Below are 27,228 nucleotides of genomic sequence, written 5' to 3' on the forward strand. Positions count from 1 at the left end.
AAAGCTTCAGACTACACACTGGCTCAGTGCAAATGTAATGAGAAGCCATTGTTTCTTGCTCTATCATAGCAGCTATAAGAACGAAGCATGGTGAACCTTTCACAGCCCCCCTTCCCCGCTCCTCTCTTGCATCCATGAGGAGGAGATCTTAGTGTTGCTCTCAAACTAGCCACAGTTCCCCGTAACGTCCAAACACTTGCAGCTTAATTGAAGCTTTGAACTGTTGTTTTAGATCCTATGGCTGTGTTCAGTCTCTTAGCAGCAGAGTACAGAGCGAGATACAGTTTGGTGCTTAAGACAACTAGCATTTACCATTGAATTTACATGGAAAATTATTCTTCAACTGTGTAAACTTGTTCTCTATTTGAATTTCAGGGCGATGGCTGGGTTTATTATAATCCCCTTTGGAAAAGGTTGCCTGCTGTACAAAATCAAGAAGTGGACACAAACTAGATGGCATTTCTTCAAAATTATTCATCTCTTTTATCTAATCCCCACAACTTCCAAAATGCTGTATCTCACTAAGAGTCCTTTGGGATTTTTTTATACAATTGCACAAAATTAAATAAGCATAAAGGAATAAAACTACTAGGGCACTTTAAAGTTGCAGAAAATCAAAAGGTAGAGAGAGAACCTTGCCAGGTATATCTCCCCCCCACCCCCCTCAAAAAACATTTTATATGGCGCTCAAGATTTTATCTGAACTGTATATTGTGTTCTTTCTAAGCACACTCTACTACTGCAAAAGCTGCCTAAGATGTGTTTGGTTTTTTTAAAAAAACAAAACGACTCCATCTAGAAGCAGTGGCATTCAGAGCTGTTTTGCCCAAGTGGATTTACCTCTGGGGTAACACCTGAACAGTGTTTCAGAATCTGTGCTTCAGTTTCCACTCATTTCTGAATTACTCAGTGCCCATTTAAAGAGGAAAACACCTTTTGCTGCTCTGAAATAACCTCGCTGAATATCTTGAAGAAGAAGCTTTTCATAAGTTTGACCTTGGAATCAGTGTTACGAACCATCTGGATCAGGACTTGGCACTACTTCTTAAAATTATTCTTCGAAAGCAATGAGTGCATGGCTGTGGAAGAATGAGGGACTCCTGTAAGCCACACCTTTTCTTTTCTTTTTTAAAGCATTCTAAAATAGATTAGAATTGTAACTATATTCCCCTTCCCCGAAAGAGCTGAGTGGAGAGCAATGTGGGGCAAGGGGTAAAAATCAGAACAATTTTCAGCTACACATTCCCCTCTCCCACCCCACCCCAGCGTCATTTCCTTAGCAAACTGCTCATAATTGCTTCATGCTGTAAATACCATGAAGATGTTCCATCTCTTTAAAGACCAAGGCCTAGATGAAAAAAGAAAAGTATTAATTTCCTTCAACTCTCTGCCCCCCTTTCTCTTTGGATCATTTCTGGGACAGAGTCCGGACTGTCCTAGGCAAGTAATTTCATTTGTCTTCTCTTTATGTTCAAAGTCCAACATCTGTACGTTCCCACGGAGTACAAAGACTGTCACTTTGTTTTTTCTATAGTACCTGAAAAGGCTTGTTTTTTGCTATGGGACTGCATTCATAACCAAATGCAATCTGATATCAGGAAACCATGTTCAGGTAAAATGTCCCTTGTTTTTTATGATACAGATATTTTATTGAAATCTAAGAATTGCTGGCAATTAAGAATAGTACTGATTTATGGCTTTCATTCTTGTTGTTACTACAAGCTACCTTAATTTTTCTAAGAGTGGTGCCTTACTCTGTTTCTTCTGATGTAGTCTTCCAATCAGTGTATATACCATAATCTGTCACCTTCTGGTTTTGTCAACAGTGGGGCTTCTCCCTACCATCATGAAAACTTACGAACTGTGTGTGTGCTGGTCAAGTGTTTTTATTTTATTTTTCTTCCATATTAAGGGAAATATTGGAATGCATCCAAGAGTGGTTGACTAACAATACTCATTTTCCACAAAGGCTGAAAAGCGTGCAGAGAAAAGAAGTTTGGGGTTTTATGCACACGTGTTCAGATTCCCTTGTACATTTTTTTTGCTGTGAAATGCACTGAAATCTTAATGCGAGCAGTGTACAATTCCATGTGTAAGAAATGGAGAGGAAAGGAAATAAAGCTACCAAAAGGAACTGTTTGTTTTGTCTGCTTTCATAGTAATGAGATGATCAATGCTGATTGAATATTAGGCTTCATTATCTTAAAACCAACCTTCCAGTTCAGAATCTAGAGGCTTTTTAAGAGTCCTGAAAATCCTTGCTCCAAACCCTCTCTTAATACATACACAGAGAAATTTGTCCACCATCTAATAACTGCTGCTTCAGAATAATTTGTTGTTTAAGCAGTTCTCACTATACTTCTAGAGCGTAAACTAAGGCGGGACTCCAAAGTGATGCACAGGGCCAGGATTTTTGAGTACCCTCTCTCCCCTTCCACATGAGTTCCTTAGGCCTCCCTAAAAACCATTCATAAATGACAGGACACTTTGGCATCTAAGATAGTGTCAAGGGGGTTGCAACAGGAATCACATCAGGTAGCATTTCTGTGCGTTAGGCACAGGCTTAAGATTGCAACCCTTAGCACACCTGAATCATAGAATAGTAGAGTTGGAAGGGTCCCCATAAGGCCATCAAGTCCAACCCCTTGCTCATTGCAGGAATCCACCTCAAAGCATACCTGACAGGTGGTTGACCAGCTGCCTCTTGAATGCCTCCAGTGTGGGAGAGCCCACAACCTCCCTAGGTAACTGGTTCCATTGTCGTACTGCTCTAACAGTCAGGAAGTTTTTCCTGATGTCCAGCCGGAATCTGGCTTCCTGTAACTTGAACCCATTATTCCGTGTCCTGCACTCTGGGAGGATCGAGAAGAGAACCTGGAACTTGTTCTACTGAAATCATTATGACTTATTTGAAGTACGTATGTTTTAAGAACATGATGAAAGATGCTGGCTCTTGTAGAAATCTGGCATTATCTCTTTGGTTAGGTAAAATGTGGGATCTGGCTGAGATAGAGAAAATATCCTCTCTAATTGATATTGGAGAAGGAAGATTGCAGAAGGCACATCAAGAGTTGGGTGGCAGACCCAACGTGGTATTGATAACGGTTTCTTTAGCTCTTTGAGTGAAGCAACAAAATCGTTCAAGCATTGTAAGCGTATTAGAAAATGTAATTTTAAAGAAGAATAAGCAAGTTCAGCTTTTACCCTATTAACACCTAATAGTTCTGTCGATTTCTGGTGTGATCCAGTGATAGACTAGGGTCTCTATGCCTTACCCCTCATAAAAATGAAAGTTGAAGAAGAAAAATCTTTAAAGTGTTTTTATTGTTCTTTTTAAAGAAAAAAAGCAAAATGCTGTATGTATTAATGGATTACATCCAACATTACATGAGCAGGCCTCCACTTGCGCAATAGAACTTCACCGTCTTTCCCTCCCCCTGCAGCCCCTTATGCTTCCCCCGAAATGTGCTCTGGGGAGCCACCCAACCTTCTGGAATGGATTGGGGGAGCACAGATGGGAGGGGGAATCACCCATCGCCCCATTCTGCTGACAGAAGCCTTCTGACATCAGAGGGATACTCAGATTTCACCCAATAACTTTACCTTTAAAATAAGTATTAAATCATTTATAGACTGTACTGGACATAACATTAATAGAGTGGATCTGCCTTTTGTTCAGTAAATAAAAAGATCTTATAAATATATATGTTTTTTATACATTCATGAATCTAAATGTGCTGGTATTTGGTATATCTTTGTTGAGTGGCATGGCCGTTAGTGCGTCTGTCCAGCTGTTATTTCTCCAGTCACTGGATGTCTCTGTGAGTGTCTTGATCTTCATCTCTTGGACTACCCATTTTGCTTGCCTCATGGTCAATGCTGTTGTTGTTGAGGATGTCATCACAATCTGTTTGTGCCATTAGGTTAAACCGCTCTGCTACGCAGTGGGCTGTGAGTCTAGCTTCGGGGTCATGATCCCAGCATTCTGTGATGGTGTCACACAGGAAATGCATTCCCTGAAATTGAACAAGGAACATGGAGATTAGCACGCTGAAGGTAGGGAGAAAGGAAAGGATTAGACATCAAAATAAGGAAGATGTAAGATTACCATACTCCCAGTTTAATTGTGCCTCACTCCAGTTATTGTCTAATTTTCAAGGGCCAGGGTATCTGAAAAATCACCTCCTCTATGAGTCTGCCCAAAACTTGTGGTTGTCATGTGAAGACGTGAGGCTGGTGCACACTCATAACAGGGTCTTTTGTGTAACAGCTCCCCAGATGTAGAAGGCCCTCACCAAAGAAGTTATGCTGGCTTCAGCCTTAGTGTCTTTTAGCCAGCTGGTGAAGGTTATAATAGTTAGTGCCAGGTATTATTATTAATCACTAGTTTTAAAATATGCTTTAGTATTTTTTGTATTTTTATGTATTCTAACCGGTGTATTTTTATTGTTCGTCACCCGAAGCACTCACTGATCGGAGCGGTGATCCAAAAAAATTCTAAAGGAATAAATAAATAACCTGGACTCTCAGGAATTGTGAATAAAAGTCTAAAATCTTAAGAATATGAACATTTATTAAAGTATTTTCTTTCACTGCCCGGAGTCAATGGTATTACTCATCGCACAGTTTTTGTGCTAAATGACACTTTGTTCTCAGAAGGATAGTAATGTGCAGTATTAGTCAACCCTGTGCATCATTTTTTATTCAGTTTGATCCTCCACTGACAAAATGTAGTTAATTTTTTATTTATTTTTTTGCCTCTAGTAGGTATTCCTGGCAGTGTAACTTCAGAGTGAGCTAATGACTTTTCACTTAGCTATAATCTAAAATCTGTTTGCCTACACAAAAAAGTATAACCTCTCAGGCTTGGCCTACATATGCCGCAGAAAGAGGCACTAGGATAGACTGCGCCACTTCGGACTGTATGTGGGGGTGGTGCTATGTTTTTGAATGCCCACCTGAATTTAAGAACTTTCTGCAAGTGGCAGGGCTAAAACCTTTTTCCCTCTCCTGTGCTACTTTTCGATTTGTAGGGAATTATTTAGCTTGGGGAGCATTCAAAAGTGGAATCTCTTCCTGTAGTTTGAACTGGTTTAATTTTGTGAACTGGTTTAATTTTGTGAACCGCCCAGAGAGCTTCGGCTATTGGGCGGTATAGAAATGTAATAAATAAATAAATAAATAAATTTTGCCGCCTCATTCTGCTGCATGTGTCAACTGACCTTGTTTCCAAGAAATAAAATTGTACCTGGAGCCTCCCCCTGCAAAAGCAACAGTCTTATGGCCCCTTACAGACTATCAAATATGTTATAGCATAAGCTTTCGTGGATTAGAGCAGGAGTGGGCAAATGTCAGGCTTACAGGCTCTACTTTACCTTTCAGTAGAATACTGAGGTCTGGCTGCCAGAGCCAGGTGCAACATAGTGGCCCTATTAGCTCACAGGGGGTTGGTGTTACGTTGAATTGAGGGTTGTCATTACGTTCAAATCTGGGACTCTAACTTGCTCTTCAGCCAAAAAGGTTTCCAGAATAGCTTAAAACTGATCAGTAGTAAATAAGACATTCTCTGCCTGCCCTTAGGTTTACAAAAGAAAAAGTTGGTGAGGAGGGAAGAGGAAAAGAAACAAACTCAGGTGCCAGTTCTGAAAGTTAGAAAACGTCTTAGAACAATTGGCCTGAATAGAAACAGTTCAGGGAGAAGAGCCAAAGGGAGCTGGTCTCTCAGCAAAGCCAATGGAATGCCCGGGGAGCAGAGGGTGTGAGTTTGGGGGGGAGGAGGGGGGAGGCAAAAGCAGGGAAGAGGGAGAAGGGGCCTTCGGTGGCACCATGCCCAAAGGCATCCAGAAGTATGTCGCAGGCCTCGACAGCAAGGCTATTCTTACATTCATACCACCCTAAATAGTGTTCTTCTTTTACATGCCTTTTATCTCTTCACTGCTTTTATGGCTTACCTGATGCACCATCCAGTTACTTGGTATCTCTGGACGCCCTCGACCGTGCAGGACGATGTCTCTCATAACCTCCATGCAGGGTTGCTCCCGGACCTTCGATCCAAATGGTAGCTCATAACTCTTGACGTCTGAAGGGAAGCAGTGTTGGGGTAGTTCAGATATGGAAACAACTTACATACCTGTATTATTTACCCTGTGCATGTTGGAGCACTGCTGCGTTGCCACCAAGCACATTCACAGGAAGTGGTTAATAAAACTACCTCCAGTGGAGGCTAGCTGTGAAATGAGTGGAAGACCCAGCTCATAAACAGTTATGGACAAAAGCTGCAGTCTCCGGAGGATGCATAATGTGCCATGTTGTAGGACACAGCAAAGGGTGCTAATTCTCACAGCGTTTGTACTTCCTTCCACGTTCATCATTTGTAACTTAGGTCCAGTTACACTAATGCTGCATAGCTCCACTTTGGATTAGCAGGAGAGGAGGGCATTACTGTTACTGTTTTAAAGCCTGGCTATGTGAAGAAAAATATAAAAGTTTAAGGAACACAGTAATCTTCATGACTGCATTTAGAGTCCTGTGATACTCCAATGATCTCCTTCACTTGGTCCTTTTGACTTTTTAGCATGATCTAAAACAGCGTTCTTCCCTGCAAGCTCCAAGGGCCACTGGCGACCCCCAATCACCTCAAGTGCAGCTCTCTGCCTCTCTCTCTTTTTGCAGTAGCTCAGCAGGGGCTCTCCAACTAAGCCGTGTTGCTTGCTTTAGCAGTACACTAGCCACTGTGATCTGGACTACTGAAGGACTTGGGAGTTAGGAGACCTAACTGCTCAGCTCTAAAATGGCCGGTGGAGGGGGAGGCAAATGCAGGAACAATGAGCAAATTAGCTGTGGTGGGAGGAGACCAAGAAGCAAAGGGCAATCTGCACCACAGCAGGGGCTGGAGGGGAATCAAAATATGGATGAGAGAGAGAGCAACATAGACTTGTGCTATGCAATTTTACGGCACTGGGTAGAGATGGGGGGGTGGATTTATCCCAATCCAAGCGCCAAGTGAGCTTTGAGAATTTGCCTTCTTGCTAACTGACTGACTAATGCCTGGCTTGGCTGATGTGAAGGACTGGGCTTGCTGGAACAGGCAGGCTTACATTGCCCATAGGGCAGCGGTGGAGAACCTGTGGTCATCTAGATGTTGTGGGACACCAGCTTCCACAATCCCCAGCCAACATGGCCAATGGTCAGGAATGGTGGAACTTGTAGTCCAGCAACATCTGGAGAAACACCGGCTCCCCACCCCTGTCCCATGGGCCTGTAAAGAAGCAGGACTTGAAAGACAGACGCTGCTGGTACAGTCTTACCTCCTATAGCGTCACACCTGGAGGCTATCTCCCATAAAACCAGAGCCATGGAATACACGTCCATTTGTTTGAAGGACTCCAAATCTTCAAGATTCACTCTGGATTCCAAAACTTCAGGAGCCATGTATCTGGCCGTCCCCACCTGACCATAAATTGAGACATTACAAGGTGTGTGTGAGGAAGAAGCCCATGTTGTTTCCAAGTTAAAAGGCGGCTGCAATGTGCACTGTAAAATCTGGGATACAGAGGACATTTGATACTTAGAGATTCCTTTCAAAGGCTTTGGATATGGGATCAAAAATGTTTTTGAAGACTCCAGAGTTTTGTCCAAGTGTATGATAGCCAGGAATGTTTTTAGCATAGACTTTATACTGAGCGTTGAATGGTTGCTATGCAACCTTTCCACAAACATGAGGCATATAAGAAGCTGCCTTATACTGGGTCAGACCATTGACCCATCTAGCCCAGTATTGCTGACACTGACTGGCAGCAATGGCTCCCTAGGATTTCAGGCAGGACTTTTTCCTGCCCTACCTGGAGATGCCGGGAATCAAACCTAGAACCTTCTGCATGCAAAGCAGCTGCTCTACTACTGAGCCACAGCTTCTGTTTCAGGGTATGGATGAAGAAAACTAAGGACCAAATTTGAGGTGACACCGAATCGGATGCATCTTTCCTTGTTTTTTTTGGTTTTAAAGGGGCCTTCGACAGCTGTGAGTGTGAATGGAGAGGATCAGGAAGCAGAGACACCAGACTGCTCAACTCTACCGTGGGCAGTTTTCTGCTCAAATTGGTCCACCCACCCCACAACGTACACACACTTCTGTTGTTTTTCCACCATAACAGAAAAGAGTGTGTCTTGGGGAGAGAGGACTGCATGCAAAAAAGGGCTAGAGAGGGAACGATTACATAGCCCTACACCTTTGAACCACTCAAACTCTCAACTTTTCATTTAAAAAAATAATGTCAGAGGCAAGAGACATATCTCTACTTATTCTTTCTTGAACAGGGGTGCGGAAAACGACAGCCCTCCAGATATATGTATGTATGTATGAATGTTTGTATGTTTTACTAAATTTATATGCTGCTCAACCGGCAGATGCCCTCAGGGCAGATTATATTGAAAAAAACCTAAATCAACAGTGCAGTAACAACCAAAACAATAAGTACAGCAGTAAAAACAGCAAAGTATTAAAACGTTCAAATATGAAAGAGCTGGCAGTAAAATTAATAATCAGAGCACCAATTTAGAAATTAAATGCCCGAGGGAAGAGGAAGGTCTTAACCTGGCATCTAACTGTATACAGGGAAGGTACCAGGGGCGTCTCTCTGGGAACGGCATTCTTAAGAACATAAGCAGAGCCGTGCTGGATCAGACCAAGGATCCATCTAGTCCAGCACTCTGTTCACACAGTGGCCAAGCAGCCATCGGCCAAGAAGCAACACAACAGGACATGGTGCAACAGCACCCTCCCACCCATGTTCCCCAGCAACTGGTGCATGCAGGCTTACTGCCTTGAATACTGGAACAGATGGGGCTGCTACAGAGAAGTTTATTTCCCTGGTAGCAACCCGTTGCGCCATTGTTGCCAGCAGCACTCAGAGAAGAGTGATTCTTCTCCAAAAATAATTTTAGCAATTGGTCAGTACCATATGGGAGATGTTGTTGGACTAAAACTCCCATCATGCCTGACCATTGCATAATCTGTCTGGGATTGATGGGAATTGGAGTTTAGCCATATTTCAAGTGCTCCATCCCTGTTCTAGAGGCCATGCAAGGCATCTATATGGCATTCCAAAACAAATTGAGCAACAAAAGTGATCCTGAGCCAATATTGTACCAGCAAAGCAAACACAAGGCTCACTTAAATGAATAAAGATGCCATTTAAGAAGCAAAAATTAATACAATGCAATCCACAATAATTGGTAGCATACTGCTTCCCATGCCTTGGACGGGTTCAGCACTTTCCTTTACCATCAGAACTGCCGGCCCTCCATCCTCAGGGCCTGCCAGACGGACTGTATTGCCGGAGCGGATCTGCCTAAGCAAGGGGACAGGCCAGGCCTCTAACTGTAGGGTAAGGTGGGCGTGCAGTTGTTTGGCAAGCTGAGCCGAGGTCCGTACCAACTAAGGGAATAAGTGCAGGCAGCAAGTCGTGGGTTATGTGCGGTGAAACCAAGGGTCTTGTTTATGTGTTTGTTCATTAGGGTTATACCCAACCTTTCCTCAAGGAGTTCAAGGCAGCACACATGGCTATTTCCCCTACCATTTTATCCTCACAATTGTTTGAGGTGGGAATGAGACAGGAACATAGGTAGATATAGACTGTGAACTCTACACAGCTCATTCCTTGGTATATAGGCCATAGGCCAGGAGCAGGCAAAGTGATGTCCGTGGGCACCAAAATCATATATGTCCCCTTTTCTTATTGGCAGTAAGGATAGCTGTGAATTAAGTTTCTTTTGCTGCTAAAAACTGTGGGTTCAAAGGAATTGTTTACTGTGTTGGGGCTCAGAAGGAGAAGAAGAGCCCTGCCCTTTTTTGTATCTGGTCACTGAGGGCAGGGCTCCTGCAACTTTAACTGTTGCGATGAAGAGGGAATTTCACCAGGGACTGCATGCATACAAATGGCACCTGCTGAAGTTCCCTTTTCTATACAATTGTTAAAGTTACAGGAGCCCTGTCCTCCTTTCCACAGAGTCACCTTAATGAAGAGGGCACAGGTCTACTGTCAGGAAAAGGACATTTTTAGAGAAAGAGGGAGGTGCAGTGATTCAACAAGTAGGCCAGGCAAGACTGGAGCGAGGCAGAGGTGTTGGCAAACCTACTTGCAGCCCAGAAAACTTGCTTTTTCAAGGGAGAGGAGATTGCTCAGTGAACAAGACTGCAGCTCAGCTCCAACAGAAACCACCCCTTTTGCAGGGGGTGGTACTGACAGTATTGACACATAGCAAAGTACGGATTTAGTGAAATCTGTTTTTCATGGATTATCAGGCATCTTTTTTTTTTTTTTGCTCTTTGATAAAACTGTTTTTTATGGTGTGGGATAGGAGAATTTCATTCAACTTGCCACATTAGCACAAACCCATATTAATATGCATTAGCTTTCATGTCCATTAGCTATTTGGGGTAGGGGGAAATGAGAAAATGTGCAAATCCCACCCACCCCCATCCACATTTTCATGTTTTAGTCTATGGACATAGAGCTCTACACATTTCAGCTTCCATAAGATCTGGAAACCCGATCATGCAAACTATGTATATGAGAAAGTATATGTGTAGGGAAGCTACATATGGAGGAGCCCCCTTTGCAGATAGGGAGGCTGGTTTGGAGGGAGCATGGAGCAGCACAATGTTTGGAGCCAGGCCATTGGTCCAGCCCCACAGTCCTTTCTATGCCTGAAGCAGTCTTCACGCGCATAATGTCATCGCTCCCTTCGATTTTCCATCAAGCAGAAGAGTCTGCTTTGCTGGTTTCGTTCTAGAGCACTCACCTGTCCGCTGTTAGCAAAATCTTCCACGGTTAAGGATGGATCCAGCCTCAAGGCAATTCCAAAATCACAGAGCACACATTCCTGTCCGTTCTTCATTAAGATGTTTGTGCTTTTGATATCTCGATGGGCGACGGGGATCTTTGGGCTGCCGCTGGCTGTGTAGTCGCTGTGCAAGTGAGCCACACCGCTCACTAGGGAGCCGGCTGTCTTCTGCAAGTCCCTCCAGCTCAGAATATTCCTGGACAAATATCCCTTGAGGTTTCCCTGGCTGTGGTAGGCTGTGATGAGCCAATATTCTTTCTGGAGTCCTGAGTGTCTCTCCTCCGCCATGAGGAACTGGAGGATGCTCTCATGCTTCAGGTTGGCGTCGGTGAAGATCTGGCTTTCATTTTTCCAGGAAGCGTAGTCCTCGCAAGGGAAAATCTTCACTGCCACGGCCTCATACTGGCCGGAGGAGGCGGGCTTCAGTTTTGCTCTCCAGACTTCAGCAAACTGCCCTTTCCCCACTCTCTGGTCTAGTTCAATGGGCAACAGTTCAGTGTTGCGGTGGATGTTGTTGGCGCAGGCTGAGCTCAGGGCGGAGTGGTTGTCCATCTTGACACACAGGATCTCATCATAGCCAGTGGCTCTGCTTGGTTTGGACAGCGTGTGACGCTGGGTTTGTTTCTGGGACCATTCCTTGGATCTCCTCCTCTGCCTGTGGGTTCGGCAGAGGTAGAATATCACTGTTATCACGATGGCAACTAGCAGTGGCGGCAACAGGCTGATGGCTGCCACAGGAATTATTTCCTTGCTTTGTAACATAGAATATCCTATAGTGGAGAGAAAAGGGCGGGGGATAAGCTTCTACACATCCAAACTAGTTAAAACAAACAACTTTTCTCAGTGGCAAATGCATCCTCATAATAATTTGCCTTCTCCTGAACCGTAGGCCCAAGACAGAGGACCAACTTTTTAAGCCAGTGTACCACTGCCCTACAATGTAGTCCCACTATTAGTATTGCATGGGGGGGGGGGGCGCACTCTGACGCTGGTTTAAATTTCTAGCCCAAAATCTCCCATACAGAAGACCCTTGAAGTTGCAGCAACGCAATGGTCAGCCTAGTAACGTTGCCCTCTGGACTGCCTCCCAGCTGAAACTTAGAACTAAGTTGCATGCAGAAGCCTGGTGTAATTTGCATGCAGTTCTGTTATGCTTTTAAATGTCTAACTCTCCCAAAAGTATCCCCTCCCCACTCAACACACACACGAAATAAGACCTGAGTCAGAAAGAGCATGGACTTCTATCTTGGCAGCTACCTTTTTGGCAGCAAGGGTGGGAAGGTTGGGGGGGGGAGACGCTTAGGGCACTATCACAGCTTCAATAATTTATTTATTTATTTATTTATTTATTTATTACATTTTTATACCGCCCAATAGCCGAAGCTCTCTGGGCGGTTCACAAAAATTAAAATCATCATAAAACAACCAACAAGTTAAAAATACAAATACAAAATACAATATAAAAAGCACAACCAGGATAAAACCATGCAGCAAAATTGATATAAGGTTAAAATACAGAGTTAAAACAGTATAATTTAAATTTAAGTTAAAATTAAGTGTTAAAATACTGAGTGAATAAAAAGGTCTTCAGCTGGCGACGAAAGGAGTACAGTGTAGGCACCAGGCGGACCTCTCTGGGGAGCTCATTCCACAACCGGGGTGCCACAGCGGAGAAAGCCCTCCTCCTAGTAGCCACCTGCCTCACTTCCTTTGGCAGGGGCTCACGGAGAAGGGCCCCTGTAGATGATCTTAAGGTCCGGGTAGGTACATATGGGAGGAGGCGTTCCTTCAAATAACCTGGCCCCAAACCGTTTAGGGCTTTAAATGTCAATACCAGCACTTTGAATCGGGCCTGGACCTGGACTGGCAGCCAATGAAGTTGTAAAAGGACTGGCGTAATGTGATCTCGCCAGCCAGTCCCTGTTAGTAAACGGGCTGCCCTGTTTTGTACCAGCTGAAGCTTCCGGACCGTTTTCAAAGGCAGCCCCACGTATAACGCATTGCAGTAATCCAAACGAGAGGTTATCAGAGCATGGATAGTCATCCATAGTCATCTCTCACCTTCATACAGGGGTGGGCTGGAGTGGGGTAACCTACTGAAATGGGAAGTTCATGCGGTGTGTCACTCTACAACTTTTCCTATCTCTGTGATCTCCCTAAACAAAAACCAGGAAATAGTGACAAAGCGCGGCAGTCATACATGGAAGGGAATAGGTCCTTGCTCCGTTAAAGCAGAACAAGTCAGTACTCAGGGCAGAGCAACAGCAACTACGGAATATTACAACGCCGCCCACTCAGCGGTATTGCTGTATTTGAGGACCAATCCAAAGAACAGGCAAACCTCCCCCATATTTCCCATTGGCAACTTGGGGCTCATCTACACCAAGCAGGATATAGCAGTATAAAAGCGGTATATGGTCTGTGTCAATGGGCCCCAGCAGTTGTCAGTGCAGTTCAATACCGCTATAATGCAGTAGTGTAACTCCTACCTTTTATATACCGCTTTCATAGTGCAATATCCAGCTTGGTGTAGATTAGGCCTTGGCTGGCAAACATAGGAACATAAGAAGCACCATACTGGATCAGACCAAGGGCCTATCTAGTCCAGCATTCTGTTTGCATAGTTGCCAACCATATGCCCATAGTGGACAGCCATAAGCCCACAAGCCAGATGTCAGCAAGATTGCACCCTTCCGCTCATGTTCCACAACAGCTAGTATTGAGAGACATACTGCCCTTATTACTAGAGATAATACACAACAGTCATGACTATTATCCATTGATTGAATAATGCTCCATGAAAATTTCTAATACAACCTTGCCCAATGGCAAAACGTTTTTAGACTACACCTCCCAGCATTCCTGACCACAGGCATCCTTGCTGGGACTGATGGGAATTAAAGTCCCAAACATCTGGAAGACCCCAGAGTGGGGAAAGCTGGTCTAATCCCCCTTTTTAAACCACTCAAAATCAGTAGCCATCACTACACCTTCCAGTAGCAAACCCCATCATTTATCTCTGCGCTGTGTGAAGAAGTACCTCCTTTTATCTGTTCTGAATCTCCCACCAGTCATTTTCATGGGATCACCCCATGGGTTCTACAATTATGAGAGGCGGAGGGGGGAAATCTCCCTATTTACTTTTGCCACACCATATTGAGAGTATACCTATCTCCGAAATATATTGCTATATTTCTTATGTCCCCTGACCTTGGTTTTTATAGAACGGATTCCTTTCTGTCAGAGATACAGAGAACTAGGAGGCAGTCCTGGTTTCCTTTTCTTTACACTGCAGCATTTGTTTTCATAGAAAACAATTGCCTGCCGATCCTTCTTCAGGCTCATTGAACGAGCACTGCTAGGAACTGATGACTTTGCAACACCGGGGTGGGTGGGGGGTGGTATGTGTGTGTGGGGGAGACCTACTTAAGCAGCTCATGGGAGTTATGTATACAGTCATTACTTCGGTGCTTGCCCACAGCACTCCTTGAAAACGCTCTGAAAACACTCTGCTTTCCATTGAGTTTCACAGCTTCAGCGATGTTGTCATACCCATCAGGTAAACCCATTAGAGAAGTAGTAGGAGATAGCCAGGCCTCACACTTTCCAAAACAAACTTAAATTATATCATTTGAGGCTGATCTTGCGGTTTGAACTCGGTGCCTATTTTAGAAACATTCACAGTTTTGCTGAAGTTAGCTGGGGCAGACATTTTTTGGAAACTGCCAAGGAAAACAGCCCAGTGCGTTGGGTTTCTTTTTCCAGTATCTGAATTGTAGGCTGCACCCACTGAGGTCATTCAGCCAAGGTTTTTGCTTGCGGGACGGTTCCTGAACTTCTCTTTGGCTATTATATTTGGCCAAGAACCCTCTCAGTAATGGTTTTTATTTGAATTTCATGACGAGCAGTGGGGGACTACGCATATCTCAACGCAGTGGGACAAAGAAGTCTTATCTCACTTGTACTGAAGTAACGCCACTGGCTCCCAGTAAGTTTCCGAGCTCAGTTCGAAGTGCTTTTAAGCCGTACATGACATCGAACCGAAATACCTACTGGACTGCCATCTCCCAGTTCAAATTTGCCTATTCACTGAAATAGGCATTGGAGGGCTTTCACCAAAGAGGATGAAGTGAGGTGAGTGGTGACTGGACAGAGCCTTTTCAATGGTGGCTCCTTGCTTTTGGAATGACCTGCCCAGCAAAGCTTGCTTGGCACCCTCATCACTATCATTCAGGAACCAGGCAACAACAACAACAACAACCAGTTTTTCCAGGCTTTTAAGAACTGCTGATGTTAGCATTTTTAACTTCAGACAGTTTTGATTTTACTATCAGTTTTAATGGGCTGTTGCTATTTTAATTCCCATGCCTTATTTTATTTTTTCTATTTTATTTAGTATTCTTCCCTTAGAATAATATGATAATTAATAGCAGGGCCATTTATATTTTCGAAAGGCCTAGAATAAATGTGTTACCAGCATTTTCCATCCCTGTTCTCTTGGGTTTCTCTATTCAAGATCTAGTAGCTGAGTTCTTGTAAAGATGCTTAATTTCCATCAGCAAAAAGATTTGGCTCAGTCATCTAGAGTTCATATGAAGCTACTTTATGCTGAATCTGACTGCAATCTACTTTCTATAACATTCTGACTGGCTGCAGCTCTCAAAGTTCTCAGAGAGGCATCCCAGCTGCTACCTTCTGCCTAAACATAGTTCATTTATTTTTCCTCCTCCCTCCAATTCCTTTTTCCTGGTTTTCAAGTAACAACAACCCAGAGTTTGGGTTATGCCTTATCCAGAGTTTACCCATGGTTTGTCTACCAGGCAATCACACAAAGTGCATGTTGTTTTTCAGTTCTTGGATTCATTAATTCCTTCCTCCGTCACACACTCCCTCCTTGTATCTCAAATGCATTGGCACTGTAGTATTAGTATGTAGAGTGGACATGTTTGTTTCTTCTTACCACTCTTGCCTGCTGTCTCTGTAGCTGAGCAAAAGAACCCATGAACAACCAATGGTTCTGAGTTCACATGTAATGACAACCCATTATTAAAACTATCCAGAGTTCACAATCCAACAACAAACCATGACTTCTCTTCCTCAGTTGTTCATAATTAACCCATAGTTAACCCATAGTTCCATGTTCGCACATAATGACAACGCAGCATTCAACAACCCATACTCAGCCCATACTCTGAGCTGGGATTACATACAAACCAGTGTTATGTCTGCTAGATTGTAAGCCTGAAGGCAGGGACTTTTTTTATTAATTCATCTGTAAGCTGCTCAGAGAGCAGGGTTAAAATGACCTTTCAAACTGGGGTGCTGCAAATGTTTGCAAGCCTCAAATTTCAATTTCATCCTTGAAGCCCAAAATCTGTTTGAAACGTTAAAGCAGTATTTTAGTCTAAACTGAGCAGACTCTCAATTAGGGAACAAGGCAGGGAGAGAGGCATCTCATTCCTGTATGTTGTTTCTTCCCACACATGACCCAGCCTGGTGTTTAATTATTGATTTTATGTTTTTGCCTGGCAGGCAAACTTTCAGAGGAATGTTTTAGGAGGTGGGGTGGGAGTTTGCCATCCCTGTTTTTAGACTGCAACAGGAAACAGATCCCATTTCTTGCAAAACTAGCATCTGATAAGGTCAACAACACCGAACACTATGACTTCTTGCAAGTCTGAGAAGGGTGAATAATAATGAACAAGAATCATATTTGTTCCATTGGTCTATCAAGCCCAGGATTGTCTACAGCAGGGGTGGAAAGTCTTCAGGCTTGTGGGATCTACTTGGTTTTTCTTTTCTTTTTTAAAATAGAATCTGGAGATCCACCAACCAAAGCCAGGACAAGAGACATGCCTTTTTTAAAAAAAATTAAAAAGTGAGCCCAGGGAACTTGTTTGGAGTACTAGAACTGAACCACACATTGACCCTGTTCAAATGACACACTAAGCCACAGTGGTTAAATATTTTGAGCTAAACATTATGGCTTAGTGTGTCATGCAGACCATGACTTATTTATTTATTTGTTTATCAAGACATTTGCATCCCACCCTATATGACTGTGATCTCAGAACAGTGTACAGTGTGAACCATTCCTAACCATGGTGGCTACATAACCACGGTTTCAAGACGGTCACTAACCATTTGCTGTAAAAGGGTTAGTGGCCCAACCATGGCTTAGCATGTTGTCTGAACAGGCCCAGTATTGCACTCCTGTTCAGACATAATTAGGAATCAGAAATCCTGAGCCATCTGCTTCAGAACACCCAGAGATTTGCAATTAAAACTTGATTGGTCTACCTTCTGCCCACAACCTGGTCTACTCTGACTGCCAGTTCTCTGCAAAGTCTCAGGCAGATAAGAGGTCTTTCCCAGTGTTACAACCTGATATCCTTTTCACTGGAGGGACCAGGAATTAAACCTGAGGCCTTTTTTTATGGGAATTTAGTAATCTTTGTGAAATAGCTGAGGGAAGGAGAGGGGGTAATATTTTTTAAAACCAGCTGTATTTTTCTTGCTAGATACCCACATTTACTAATCTTTCTAGCAAGGGGGGGTTTCGAGTGAGAGCTTGTGTGAGTCAAAAGTCTTTCCAAAGTAAGGTACACACCTCTGGGTACTGAAGGGTGAAAACTTTGAAATTCTACATATGCCTGCCCCCAACCATTAAGAAGACTCACCATTGGTATGATTTTCAAATATAAGTTTGTCATTGCATTCCTGTTCATTCACACAGCCGCAGATGTAAAACACCCCATCCTCGTTGTGCTGACGGACCATAACACACTGTGACGTGTTATACTTGGGAACCATGACATTTTCCACAGGGAGCTGTGGGTTGTGACAGAGCGTGCTCACTCGAATGCTTTCATTGTCTTGTTTCCTGAAATGCACAACACAGAACAAATTGGCCATTGTGAAGGCAGAATGATGCAAGTCCAGTAGATGCATGACCTACTGCAGCCTCCCCCAACTGGGTGTCCTCCAGATGTATTGGGCTACAACTCCCACAATCCTCAACCAGCATGACCGGTTGGCTGCTGGTGGGGAATGATGGGAGTTGTCATCCAACACAACTGGAAGGTGTTGGGTTGAGGAAGACTAACCTACTATATATGGCAGCTGCACTTTTAATATCACCCACTTAATATGGCAATAGATCAACCTTCCCCCAACCTGGTGCTTTCCAGATGTGTTGGTCTACAACTCCCCCAGGGCACCAGGTTGGGGAAGTTTGCAATAGATAAAAGGCTTTTATATCTCTTCTCATAACATTTTCTTATTTTACTTGGTCTTCTTGTAAGGTTCTTCTTGTTGAACATGCAGGACTAAAACTGAGATGATGATGATGAAGAAGAAGAAGAAGAAGAAGAAGATTTTATTCATTTCTATACCACCCAATAGCTGAAGCTCTTTGGGTGGTTCGTCTGGTCCCGAATCCGAGTCCAAGTGGGCCATTTCTGGCTGCTGTAGTTTACAACACTAAATCTACAGCAGTTTGGAGAGGAGACAGGGCAGCCCACCAGTGCACTGAGGCCTTGTTTATGTATTTATTTATTTATTACATTTCTATACTGCCTAATAGCCAGAGCTCTCTGGGCGGTTCACAAAAATTAAAAACATTCAAAGTATAAAACAACAGTATAAAACCATAATATAAAATACAATATAAAAGCTCAACCAGATAAAAACAGCAGCAATGCAAAATTACAAAATTTATTTATAGACTGTTAAAATGCTGGGAGAATAAAAAGGCCTTCACCTGGTGACTAAAAGCATGTAATGTAGGTGCCAAGTGAACCTCCTTAGGGAGGGTAAGTCCCACAGGTTGGCGAATGGGCGAGAGCAGGGACAGCAGCTGGGAGGGAGTGGGGGGAGTGGTGAGGAGGGGGAGAGTTGAATGGACTCCTAGTCGGCCTTCCTGGGATTTGGAAGTGAATTTGAAGTGAGGTGGCCTGGGGCCAAGGCTCCCTGAGTTGAATTGGGGAATTGTGAACCCTGGAATCAGCCTCCAAGTCAAATTGGGGTGGGGGGCTGTGCACAGTCCTACTACAAACCACAACATACAAGATACTAAAAACGTAGTATAAAAGTTGTAACATACAAAATTCCAAACAATTTAAACAGCTAAACAATTTTAATAAAATACTGGATCTGGTAAAGACAGCTGCCATAAATGCCTCATCATATGCCATTAAATGCCATTAAATGCCTGGGAGTAGAGGACAATCTTAACCTGTACCTAAAAGATAGCCGTGTTGGCCCCAGGCAGGCCATAGGAGAAGATTGTTCCATAATCCGGGGCCGGGGGGCGGGCACAGTGAGAAGGCCCTCTCTGTTGTTGCCACCTCCCAAGTCTCCCTCAGAGGAGGCACGCAGAGGAAGGCCTCTGATGTTCATTGTAGGGTCTGCGTAGATTCATTATTTGGAAATTGGGCCTGCCATCCTTCTGTGGCTATGGAAACAGCTATGCAATTTTGTTTCTTTTCCCTTTTCCTTTGCAAAAGAACATTAGCTGTTGAACAGCTAATTGGGGGAAATTACTATTGGCCCAGGCTTCCGTGAAGAAGAGATTACATGTATACTAGATTTCACTGACAATGTGTCGTTTTATCAACCGTTAGGGTGTCCTCTTAATTATTATTATTTTTCCTGCTTACCATATAGACACACAGATTTCCTCTGGTTTTTCACAATAGGAACTTAAATCGCAGTTGCTGTAGCACACCTGTTCTTCACAGACTGGGTACGTGTTGTCACACCACTTGCACACGTTGCTCTTCACATTCCGTCCTGCTTGGCTATCACATGCTGTGAGTACAAAATGGGGGGGGGGGAGAGTACCTTTAAATGTCTCAGTGCAGGGCTTTGTGTGCCTTCGCCATTGGTTTGAGTTCACACATTCATGTTTAAGTGACAGCCCGGAGAAATGAGGAGGGTGTAACAACATTGTCTAGTTGATTTCACAGGCTTGTCACTCTTAGGGCCACTCAGCCATGACTTTTTTTAACATGACCCAGACTAGGGAGCACCAAGCAAAGGCTAAAATGTGGTTGGGCCACATTTTGGCTGATCACGCAGAGAGGCTGATCACTCCCTCACACACATTTGCATTGACCCCTCTCCTATCTGGCACAGCTCCCAGAGCTGGAGAAGATCTAAAGCAGCGGAGTAACAAAGTAAGGTAACATGGTTGTTTCAAAGATCAAGGCAGATATGATGAGAGGAAGGGCTAAGATCCCCATTCTTTTTAAATGAAAACTCATAGATTTCCTTGCTAGGGATAAACAGGCATTTTTGGTAAGATTGACTTTGTGGTCTCTTAAGTATCTCCTATTTCTTTTCATTCTTCTTCTTTTAGCTCTGAATATTTTTGATGAATGCCTGAAGTATAGAGAGCAGATACGGTCACCGACCAATAAGCTCTCTCTGTCAGTGTTGAACCTCAAAATATAATTATTTAAAATATTGTTTATACATATTTTTGTAGCAAGTAAAGTTCACAAATAATAATAGACATTTATGTAGTCACCTGTGGTGTGTCAAATTTACTTCCAAATGACTAGGCAGGAAAGCCTCTACAAACTGCAATAGACATGGTGCATTTTTGTCAGGATAACCAGCAGAAGTATCGGTGGCAGATGGCCCAGTCAAATTTTTGTGGAGTATTAACTTCTGTGGACTTATTTTGTCACCAAAACCTTCCTTGCCATTGTCCATCTGTTTGAGCCTCTTTGGTCCCTTCAGAAGAACAATGGCTTGGATCCAAAGAACCGTGCATGGAAGGAGAAAACATGCTAGTACTGCTCTGTGCAAAAGAGAGCAGAGATCTTCTCACAGTGCAGGGCCACCGTGTTTTGGGGGCTTGCATTAGAGTCATTATGTTTTCGGTGTCATTTCAAACTATGTCGTGTGTGATTGTGTGTCCGTCCATGAGCAATTTTAGGCGGGGTAATTTTTGTCAAGGGTATGGTGGGTAAAGACACTGTTAAACCTCCCTTCCCTACAAAAGAAGAGCAAGGGGAAGTAGTATCCCTAACTAGTAGTGTAGTTGAAAAACAAGGTGCCAGGGGTCAGCATCGCTGGGCACCTGCCAACGGCCCACAGCTCAGCAGGGAGCCCACTGACAATAGCTTCCTGGACCTGCTTCTCCTCTTCACTGTTGCAACCTGCTTGTTCACTCTGCACCACAGCTGTGGTGCTGTGAAGGAGGAGCAATAGATGCCACTGCCTATTTGCTTATTGGCTCTCTGCCTGGCAAGTAAGCAAGCAGACAGTAGCAATGACAAGGAAGAAGAGGAGCAGGTGACAATGGTGGTATGCAGATAGACTCACTGAAGGGGTGGTGCTGAGGGTAACTTGCCCCACGGCCCTCCAAAACCTGAAGCCAGCACTGAATGTGTCTGTCCCTCAAGATAATTAAATCTCTGCTGGAAATCCCATTTAACCTAAAGGTAGAATATGCTAAAAGTTCTAGAGGAAGGAAATTAGGTAGATGCCGTCCAAGCAATGAGAACTTTACACATTCTTATTGAGGATCGAGTGGGATTAGTAAAAGCAACATGTAGCAGTGCAAGCAGCCAGTGCAATTCTCCCTTTCAGCTGAGAAAAGAACCTCCCAAACATATATTGTTTTTTAAAAAAGTGTTAATAAGAAATTTATGGAGATAAGGTGCCTATGGGAACCTGGCTGAAGGGATTTTATAAATGAAAACAGCAGTCTGGAGAGAGCATTAGGGCCATTTGCTTATGATTTAAAAGAGTGGGTAGGTATGATACAACATCAAGATCTTCAAGTAGAGATGTAGTATAAGAACCGCTTTTAGTAAACTTTAAGGAAGATATTCTGAGGAAGGAAATGGAATGAAAGACCAAGGAGAATACAGATTTGAAGGCTGCAGAGCTAATAGAAGCTGCTACTGAGGTGGACAAGACAGTGTTGGAAGTATATCAGAATAGCCATAGTAGGTGTGTAGGTTTGGTTCATGGTACTTCATCTCTGAATGTTCAGGAAAAGCAGGAATGAGGATATTAATTGTGTGGCAGTCTCAACTGAAAGGCGAGCTTCTCTCAAATTAACAGGGAAGCTGCATTTGTCTTTTCCATCTTTCTTCCCACCCAGCAAAATGAGCAGCGGAGAGTTGCTGGGTGCCCTTTCAGAAGCTGGAAACCAGACCCATATCCCTGGTTCTGATTATCAGACTCCAGCTGTTCTTCCAAACAATATTTTATTCCAATTTTCAGATTTGACTCTTTGTTGTTCTGAGAATCCCTCTGTTTCTGGCAAGGGCAGTAAAACTCCCATCCCATTTCCTGATGAATAAGAATGATATTTTGCATTACAAAAGAGACAGTGTCTGAAAAAATGCCATGATGGGTGAATTTAGATTGTGTGTGTGGTGTGTGAAAGGGAGAGAGACTCTGCAATAATGTTGACTCGTGGTGTCATCAAATCCTTATGTCTTCAATTTATTTTTGGAAAACTCATCCTCATATTTAATTAGGTTATAGCTTCTTCCAAGTTTTGCTTTTCCAACCTTTTTTTTTTTTTGAAGTTTTTATTTTGATGCTTTGCATTTTCCTCAGCAACATCTGGAATGCTTTTTGTAGAAGCTTGTTGCTAATTTAATAAAGCTGCACAAGCAGTTAAAGTATCTGAGTATTAACATTGAAAGCGTTTGTCTGGGTTTAATTAGGGGTAAGATGAGTGATGTGGCAGTTAAACTACGAGTTAATGGTTCAGGGACACAAAGTTCTAATAGTAGTTTTAGCAAGTTTCTTGCCCTGATTTTCACTAATTAAGAAGCTATGCTTCTATGCAAAAACGTACCTTCCAAAAATGATAGTGGAATTACATGATAAATCTAGTTTATTGCAATAATCTCCCACTGAAGGATAGTTTTTTTGGTATGTTAGTGGTACTGTTATAGCTGGATACATTCTCTTCCCCCTCCCCATTCCTTGTCAAATTAAGATTCCAATCCTAAGCATATTTGGAAGTACATCCAAACATTTTAGGATTTGTCTTTGCAACGAAGATACATTAAATAATTATTTATTACATTTATACCCCATATTTCTTCCCATGCTGGAGCTCAAGGTCGCATATGTAGGGTTGAAAGGGAGTCTCTCATTCAGACCCAGGTCTGCTTAACTTTACCAAGATTGCTGTTGCATCATGTATCTTCAGATTGTGCCCTGGGCTAATTTATCCATAGATATGGATTCAACAGCCCAGCTGTCCAGCACCAAAGTGTTTAAAAAATGGGAGTCAGATTTTACAGGAAGGATGATGTCTCTTCAAATCTTTCCCCTGTGCATCACCAGAACTGAAAAGCACCTGTTAGCGTCCTCAAATGCAATTGAAACGAGTGTGAGGTAAAGCAAGAAGTCTTGATAGCGTCCCTCCACATAACGCTCATGTTACCCTGAGTGAAGCCCACATTGCCTGTTGTGATGTCTATTTATTAATTTATTGCATTTTTATACTGCCCAATAGCTGAAGCTCCCTGGGTTCAGCTGCCTTATATGCCTTAAATGTAAATATTTGCAAAGTTATTGTTCATATTATGCATAAAGTTCTAGGAAGTAAGTAGGCCTTCATGTACTTACAATTTGTATTTACAGGTCAAGTAAATATGGAACAAAAAAGGGGAAAGTGGGCCATCAGTAGGGGAGGAAGCAGCAGCCAGGTATATCTCCATCGTGCCTGGGTCCAGCTCCAGCTGAGAGCCCGCCTCCTTTCTGCTACCAACTGTCACTGTTGAACTTTGCAACTAAGAATCTAGTGCCTGAATTTGATTTTCCTTTCCCCCCCTCCTCCCTCCCAATCCCCTTTCCTTTTGTGTCATGTTTTTTAGATTGTAAGCCTGTGGGCAGGGACTGTCTTAGGAAATATTTCGGTAAGCTGCCTTGAGAGCCTTTTTGGCTAAGGGTGGGTTAAAATGCTTAAATAAACAAACAGACAAACAAACCCTCACAAGCATCATCAGCACAGGGGAGATGGAAGTAGGTCCCGCATGCTAGTGGCATAGATCGTCCTGTCAGATAGCCTGTGGGTGGCACAGGTGAAGGCAAGACCTCACACCTGCCACATCACAATAGGAATTGGGTTAAATCCATTGTCTGTGTTCCACAGATTGACCGGCATCTTTCACTTCATCGTCTGCTCATTGACAGAATCACATTTTTTAGGGATGTGTGAGAATATTGTTCCCCTTTGCAAATGCGCATTTGCGCAAATCCCTCAAAAAAGTCAACAACACACACAACAGTCCACATGACTCAGAATCTGCAGGTCAGATTCATAGAAATCTGAACTCATTGGAATCTGTTGTGAATTTCTCTGACATCCCTATATCATGTTAGTATTCCTTTACCTAGCCCAATCTCACTATGGGTAAATTGTCCATGCATAGCATGAGTCTTCCGTAGTCATGTCCCAAGCATCATCTCAAATATACACAGACTGTCTGGCAGGAAAGGGACAAGGATGTCCCCCCATAGTCCCTTACCTTTAGCCATGCTTGTTGGACCTTATTTTGTTTAGCCAAAGCTCTCTGGGTGGTTCATAAAACAAACTTAAAACCATAAAATACAGTAACGTAGTAAAACATCATATAAAAACCATAAGTTTAAAATAAAATAAAACCAAAGTAAAACAAGATAAAGGCCAGCAGAAGTACAAAGATCTTTTTTAAAAAAGAACTAACACAAGTTGTTGTTGTTGTTGTTGTTGTTGTTTTTAAATGAAGAGATAAAAAGCCTGGGAAAATAAAAAGAAAGACCTTCATCTGGTGCCAAAAAGACCAGAATGTAGGCACCAGATGAGCCTCTCTGGGAAAGGTATTCCACAACTGGGATGCCACCACTGAAAAAGCCCCCTCCTTAGCAGCCATCCATCTCACCTCATTCAGTGGAGGCATCAGAGATGTATATATGGAATGAGGCAATCCTTCAGGTACCTCTGAGGTATATCTGGAATGAGGCAGTCCTTCAGGTACCTCTAAGGTATGTTGAATGAGGTAGTCCTTCAGGTAACCTGGCTCCAAACCATGTAGGCCTATCTATGTTAATACCAGAACTTTGAATTGGGCTCAGAAATACGTAGACTGGCTGCTAGTGCCACTCATAAAGCTCAGTGGGGGAGCATCTGTTTTGCATGTAGACGGTCCCAGGTTAAATGCCTGGTATCTCCAGGTAGGGTTGGAAAAACCCTTACTGAAACCCTGGAGAGCCTCTGCCAGTGTTGATAGTACTGGACTAGTCAGACCAAGGGTCTGACTTGGTACAAGGCAGCTTCCTATGTTTCACATGGAGAAAGTCAAGTGTGGAGTAGGCTGCACACACAGGGAGATGGTAGGTGCTGCTGGGGAAAATGCTATTGTGACCACATCATAGAATCATAGAATAGTAGAATTGGAAGAGACCTATAAGGTCATTGAATCCAGCCATTGAGTCAAGTAGCTGTTGGCTCCCTACCTACTGTATATGTGATTGTTCATCAACACTAGCTGTTCTCCACAAAGGTGTGCATCCACAGACATACATAATCATATAGAAGAGCTTGATGGTGTCACTTGGCACTAAGAAAGAAGATATATTTGAGAATAGCAGGTAAGGGTGAGACTGATCCATCCACTGACTTTTATGAACCCCAGATTCTCCAAAACCTGTTCCTAATCCATGTGTTATCCTTGCTTTCACATTTCTCTGTCTTCAATTTATTTGACAGCTGTGTCTAATGACACATAGGCGAGGCATCTTCCTTGAAAGAATATGCTTCTGGGATGGCTCAAGCAGTGTGTTGTTGATTCTTCCATGTGTATCCAATCATTTCCAGTCAGCATAGTTCTTCTCAGTGTGCCTGCTGGAGAAACTAAACACTGCCATGTGAAATCTTCCCACTGGACTACCAAGTACACAACATTGAGGTGGTGGCCCTACAGTAGACTTCCCCAACCCCAGATGCTCCCAGATGTTTTGGTCTTTAACTCCCATCAGCCTTAGCCAATGATCAGGAATTCTGGAAGTTGTTGTTCAAAACATCTCGAGGGTACCAGGTTGTAGATATCTTACATTCTAATGCTGAAGGAGTTGATATGTCTCTAAGAGTCCATGACTCAAGGGATGAGTTCCCATCAGCTATACCTCTTTGAGTGAGAATCTGGGACTGTATCACCCAGCACATCTGGAGGGCCCCAGGTTGTGGGAACACTGCAGTAGATGAGGTGGTAGACTAGTGGTAGAATAGAGAGCTGGTGACAGGGAAATCTGAAGATCCCCCAAAACTTTGATGTGTAAAAAGTACACAAACACCCCAGAATCAGAATCACTGAAGGCTTTCCAAATTGTTTCAGAGTTATTTTAGGACTTCTGGATTAAAACTTCAATTGATTGGAAGCTGCTTGACAGGCTGGTCACAGCTGTAGAAAGTCCATCTTTCCACATATTGGGTTGCACAGGGGCCATCGGTGGTGCACATAAAAATTAGATGGGATTCCCTCCTCAAAAGGGATTTAGAAGGACTTGCCCCCATTCGTGTAAACAAATTCAAAAATCCAAAACAGAAGAAAAACCAACAAAAAATGCCAACAAAAGGGAAAAAATCCCCCCCTCCTGGACAAGAGAGGGGAAGGTCCAGATGTGCTGGACTACAACATCCATCATTGCCTATATACACACACACACACACACACACACACACACACACACACACACATGCTGTCTGGAATGGTGGGAATTGTAGCCCATCAAATCTGGAGGGCCCCAGGTTGGGGAAGGTTGTTCTACTGCATGTGTAGAACCAGCTTAAGACGTCTAAGCAGATGGAACTGAACAGGGTCAGTGAAGAAGCTTGATATGGAAGGAGCAGGGGCTTGGAGAGCCTAGCTGGCTGTTTTGAATAAGCTGGAACTCTATTTTAAAGTTATGATCTGTTTGGTAGAGAGAGGAGTCCTATTCAGATTCTATGCATGCCCAGTGAGGGATCAAAGTCCCACCACAGCCCAGTACAACCATGCTGAAAGCTGAACAGCGTGCGCATATGGGTTAAAAAGAAAAGAGAAAATTCATCTTGTGAATTCCCACCAAAAGAGGTGGGCTGTCAGCGTGGCTGCACCAGGCTGAAAATTACTTTCTCCACACCTCTGCGTTGATAGTAGGGTAGTTACCTACAAATTGCCCCTAAAGAGGAAATGCATAATAATAATAAAAAAGAGTTCAGTGGTGTGCATAACAATTGCCCGTGCTAATTTATATGTATAGAGGAAAATTTAGAGGAATTTTTTTATCATTTAAATAGAAATACAGTACATCTTACCATAATGTGGAAGACTGCAGCCAGGTGGCCTGTGTGTCTCTACCTGTTCCTTCTGCTGCCCA

At 43.3% G+C, this 27,228-nt stretch overlaps 2 protein-coding genes across 4 annotated transcripts in view; one reads left to right on the top strand and one right to left on the bottom strand.

Moving 5' to 3' along the window:
- The window catches only part of OSBPL11 (oxysterol binding protein like 11), a 53,043-nt gene extending 50,909 nt beyond the window's left edge, over positions 1-2,134 (top strand). For all 3 annotated transcript variants that reach the window (XM_063116645.1, XM_063116644.1, XM_063116646.1), the window contains one exon: positions 376-2,134. In XM_063116645.1, coding sequence (XP_062972715.1) covers positions 376-453 — 78 coding nt within the window. In that variant the 3' untranslated portion in view covers positions 454-2,134. The remainder of the gene's footprint in view (positions 1-375) is intronic.
- Positions 2,135-3,415: 1,281 nt separating this feature from the next.
- LOC134393597 (TGF-beta receptor type-2-like) overlaps positions 3,416-27,228 on the bottom strand; it is a 41,453-nt gene continuing 17,640 nt past the window's right edge. Inside the window, exons 2-7 of the mRNA XM_063118653.1 lie at positions 19,506-19,656; positions 17,526-17,728; positions 10,804-11,615; positions 7,308-7,449; positions 5,952-6,079; positions 3,416-4,016 (exon numbers count right to left, since the gene is read on the bottom strand). Coding sequence (XP_062974723.1) covers positions 3,807-4,016; positions 5,952-6,079; positions 7,308-7,449; positions 10,804-11,615; positions 17,526-17,728; positions 19,506-19,656 — 1,646 coding nt within the window. The 3' untranslated portion in view covers positions 3,416-3,806. The remainder of the gene's footprint in view (positions 4,017-5,951; positions 6,080-7,307; positions 7,450-10,803; positions 11,616-17,525; positions 17,729-19,505; positions 19,657-27,228) is intronic.

Source organism: Elgaria multicarinata, chromosome 2, assembly GCF_023053635.1.
Source record: "Elgaria multicarinata webbii isolate HBS135686 ecotype San Diego chromosome 2, rElgMul1.1.pri, whole genome shotgun sequence".
NCBI lineage: Eukaryota > Metazoa > Chordata > Lepidosauria > Squamata > Anguidae > Elgaria > Elgaria multicarinata.